The 4,012-nt window shown below is 46.2% G+C and overlaps 1 protein-coding gene across 1 annotated transcript in view; it reads right to left on the bottom strand.

The window, feature by feature from the left end:
- The window catches only part of CNIH4 (cornichon family AMPA receptor auxiliary protein 4), a 12,255-nt gene extending 12,056 nt beyond the window's left edge, over positions 1 to 199 (bottom strand). The window contains exon 1 of the mRNA XM_005866497.2: positions 76 to 199. Within this exon, the coding sequence (XP_005866559.1) occupies positions 76 to 144 (69 nt within the window). The 5' untranslated portion in view covers positions 145 to 199. The remainder of the gene's footprint in view (positions 1 to 75) is intronic.
- Positions 200 to 4,012: the final 3,813 nt, after the last annotated feature.

Genomic DNA, 4,012 nt, shown 5'->3' with positions numbered 1-4,012 from the left:
CCGGGCCCAACCTCAGCCCGTCCCTCCGGCGGGGGCCCCGGACAGGAGGCCTCCGCCCGCCCCAGGCAAGGATACGAAGTACACGGAGAGGAAGATGAGCGCGCAGCAGTCGAGGAGAGAGAAGACGAACACCACCGCCTCCATCCTCCTCCACCGCCGCCGCCGGTCCTTCCGTAAAACCGGTTCGGGTGCCCGGACCCGCCCCACCCCGCCCCGCCCTGATAGGCTCTCCACCCGCCTTGCTGGGGCGTGTAATCCATTCTGCCGGGGCGCGGGGCATGCCGGGAATTGTAGTCCATTTTAAACCGCCTTGGTTCTGCGGCATGCTGGGAAATGTAGTTCATTAGGACGAGTACTTGTCAAGGAGGTGGGCAAGGTCTCTCTACCAGCGGTTCTCAACCTGTGGGTCGCGACCCCTGAAAATACATCCTGCATATCAGATATTTACATGATGATTCGTAACAGTAGCAAAATTATAGTTATGAAGTAGCAACGAAAATAATTTTATGGTTGGGGGTCACCACAACATGAGGAACTGTATTAAAGGGTCGCGGCATTAGGAAGGTTGAGAACCACTGCAAGAAATTGTGACAAGGAATTAATCAATGAGCATTTACTGAATGCTTGTAATCTTCTGGATACACAGTAGCATTTCCTTGCCATGTGAGAAATTTTCTTTCTATTGCACGCTGGACCCACTGGATCCCATGACTTGGAAATGGTAAGACGTTTTCATCTCAAAGCACAAATCTAACCTCAACCCTCTTGGCTTGACAATTGAGACTCGCCTTTCCCGATCTCAGTGTCTCCAGAAATTTCACAGTCCCTTGTTATTCTCTGTCGCAGTGATGTTTCTCTCCACTCTTGATTTTAATATCTTTGAAAATTGAATATGTCATCTTATTCATTCATAACAAATATCTACTGACTCCACCTCCTACTATATGCCAAGAGCTTCTCTGCACTCCAGAAATACAGAAATGAACGAGGCAGACAAGATGGTGCTCTCACTGGGTGGGTGGAACAGTCAATAAAGTAGCAACTAATTACAGAAAAAAGAGATTATTTTGAAGAGTCATAAGATCAATGGAGCAAGTTATATCCAAGTCACACATTCATTCAACCAGTATTTTCTGAGGATCTAGTATATACCAGGTACTGAACTTAGGGATGCATGATGAATATGAGAGAAAAAGTCCCTACACTCCTGTAGCTTACATTACAGTGAGGAAGACAAACAAACAAACAAAAAACCCTCGCAAAGGATGGGGGAAAGGTGGGAAAACACTTGAAGATTGAGTGATCAGAGAAGGCCAGGCTGGAAATGACACGTAAATTGAAATCGGAATAGCTATGTGAAGATTTGCAGGCAAAGTGTTTCAGACATTGAGGACAGTGATTGCAATACTCAACCGCTCATAGACTCATGCTGTTCTCAAGAATAGAGAAAACGGCGAATAGAGCTGAATTACAATGAATAAGGGTGAGAGAATTGGGAGAGGAAGTCAGAGGTGGGCAGGGCAAGGTCACATGAGCCTCGTGAACCTTGGGCAAGGAGCATGACTTTTATTCTAATACTAGATGCCTGGTGCACGGATTCGTGCAACAGTGGAGTCCCTCCTTTGGCCTGCGAGGATCAGGCCAAAACCAGCTCTCCGACATCTCCCAGGGGTCCCAGATTGCGATAGGGCGCAGGCCAGTCCGAGGGAACCCCGGGTGCACGAATCCATGCACCAGGCCTCTAGTATGCATATAAGATCTTTGGTTAATTTCTTCCCACCCTGCCCCCTCCCCCACTATCCCCAACAAACAATAAATCCTGTAACAACTGGCCCTAAGTGGCCAGGACTCCATTGATAACTGACAGCTTCCCTAACGTTTGTCCCAACGTTTCTTCCAACTTAGGACCAACCGGAGAAAGCCAAAAATGCTTCCCCTAAGTAGTCATATAGGATGCCCTGCCTCTACTTAGCCACGTACAGCTTCCCTATGACAATAGTCTCCAATCAGGGCAAATCCGAAACCTTCACTTTTACAGTTATAAAGTGTTCCCATTCCTCTGCCTGCCTTTGAGTCTCTGCCAAAATGTAAGTAATGGTGGCTGACTCCCTTGCTATTATTGCAAGCTCTGAAGAGTCTTTGCCTAGTCTCATTTAGGTGATTTTCATTTATTTCCATAAAGGGGATACTATAAACAATCATGCTGGATCAAGAGGCAAGCACCAGGGCTGTCCTGAGTAAATGAGCACATAGGTCAACCTAAGTATAAAGCACAATTAGGTAAGAGGCTGTTTGCTAGTGAGGTGCAACATTTGCGGGGGTTGGGACCAGAGGAGCCAAGGTATGGGGAACAGGAGGTGAAATGTGCCACTACCACTAGGTGGGGCTGCACCATTAAAGAATGGAGGACATTTGCCATGGCTGGTGTGGCTCGGTTGGTTGGAACCTCCTCCCAGAAAGGTGGTAGGTTCCATTCAATTCCCTGGGGTGTGCGGAAGGCAAATGACTGATGTTTCTCGCTCACATCCATGTTTCTCTTTCGAATCATTAAAAAAAAAAAAAAAGAACGGAGGCCATTTAATTACTGCAATAAGTTCTTAAAATGTACATGCATTCAGGTTGCTACTCAGTATGTTTTTGGTTTAGATGTATGGTATTGTAAATTCTGACCACTGGAATTAATGTAAAATTGTCTTCAGGGTAATAAACAGTCGAAATAATTCCAATGGAAAAATATATTCAAGTATATCAGTATTGGTATCTAGTATTAATTTACTTTCAATTGTTGCCTACTGCACTTGAGGCAGTCAAGAGGTGAAAACACACTCCTTGACCTTAAGGTGCTATTCTAGCCCAACTGGTGTGGCTCAGTGGTTGAGCATGGACCCATGAACCAGGAGGTCACGGTTGGATTCCAAGTCGAGGGCACATGCCACGATTGCTGGCTTGATTCCCAGTGTGGGGCATGCAGGAGGCTGCCTATGGATGATTCTCTCTCATCATTGATGTTTCTCTCTCTCTCTCTCTCTCCCTCTCCCTTCATCTCTAAAATAAATAAAAATACACACACATATAAATATATCATATATATATACATATATCATATATATATATATGTGTGTGTGTGTGTGTGTATATATATATATATATTAAAGTAGGTGCCATTCCAGAGTACTTCAGGTCTGTATGGGCTACATAATTTGCAAGGGCAAATACATATCTATAATAAAAAAAAAGCATAATATGCTAATTAGACTGCACATCCTTCTGGACGACCTTCCAGATGAAGCTGGGACTGCAAGGGAAGCCAGGGTCCGGGTGCCTGTTGGGTGCCTGCCCGCGGCCAGGGGAAGGAAGGCCTACTCTTGCACAAAATTTCCTTCGTGCATGGGGACTCTAGTGTTTAATAAAATTCTTGCACTGGATGTGCTCAACAAATCATCGGTCAAAAATGGCATAAGGTCAAATGATTTCCAAATGTACAAGATGGTTTAGCTATCTGGGTGAACCAGTCTTTTGATATCCAGCCTTTTCATGGGCCTCCAGACATGGGTAATTAAGTTCGAAAAGCAAGCAGCAGGCTGGCGGTGGGTTTTTATCTTTTTTAAAAAAAATTTTTATCGTCCCAAGTGTCTACAAAGCTTCCGGTTTTGTTAAGATTCTAGGCCAAGATTAACTTTGCACCCTAATAGAGGCGTGGCTGGAACGCCTGGAGTAAAATAAACAAAAACAAGTTTACCAACAGGCGCCCGTGACAGAGCCCACCTGGACCCTCCCCGCAGCCACCGCGTGCGCTTGTCCGCACAGCTGGAAACAATAAAGTTGAGCTTGTTCAAAGGGGTCCTTGTCATCCAGGGCCCGTTGGACGAGCCTGCAAAATAAGGCTCCGAAAAACTCCCTGATGGTTTTCCAATCCTGCTCGTTGTTCTCGGTAGTTTTTCCCTCGCCCGCGGGACACACGTGCTGCGGGGAGCGGCGCGCGCCAGGCCGGGTGAGGACGCATTTCAGGCGC

The sequence above is a fragment of the Myotis brandtii genome, unplaced genomic scaffold (assembly GCF_000412655.1).
Source record: "Myotis brandtii unplaced genomic scaffold, ASM41265v1 scaffold231, whole genome shotgun sequence".
Lineage (NCBI taxonomy): Eukaryota > Metazoa > Chordata > Mammalia > Chiroptera > Vespertilionidae > Myotis > Myotis brandtii.
The sequence above is the reverse complement of the archived record's forward strand: the minus strand, read 5'-3'. Positions and strand labels throughout refer to the sequence as shown.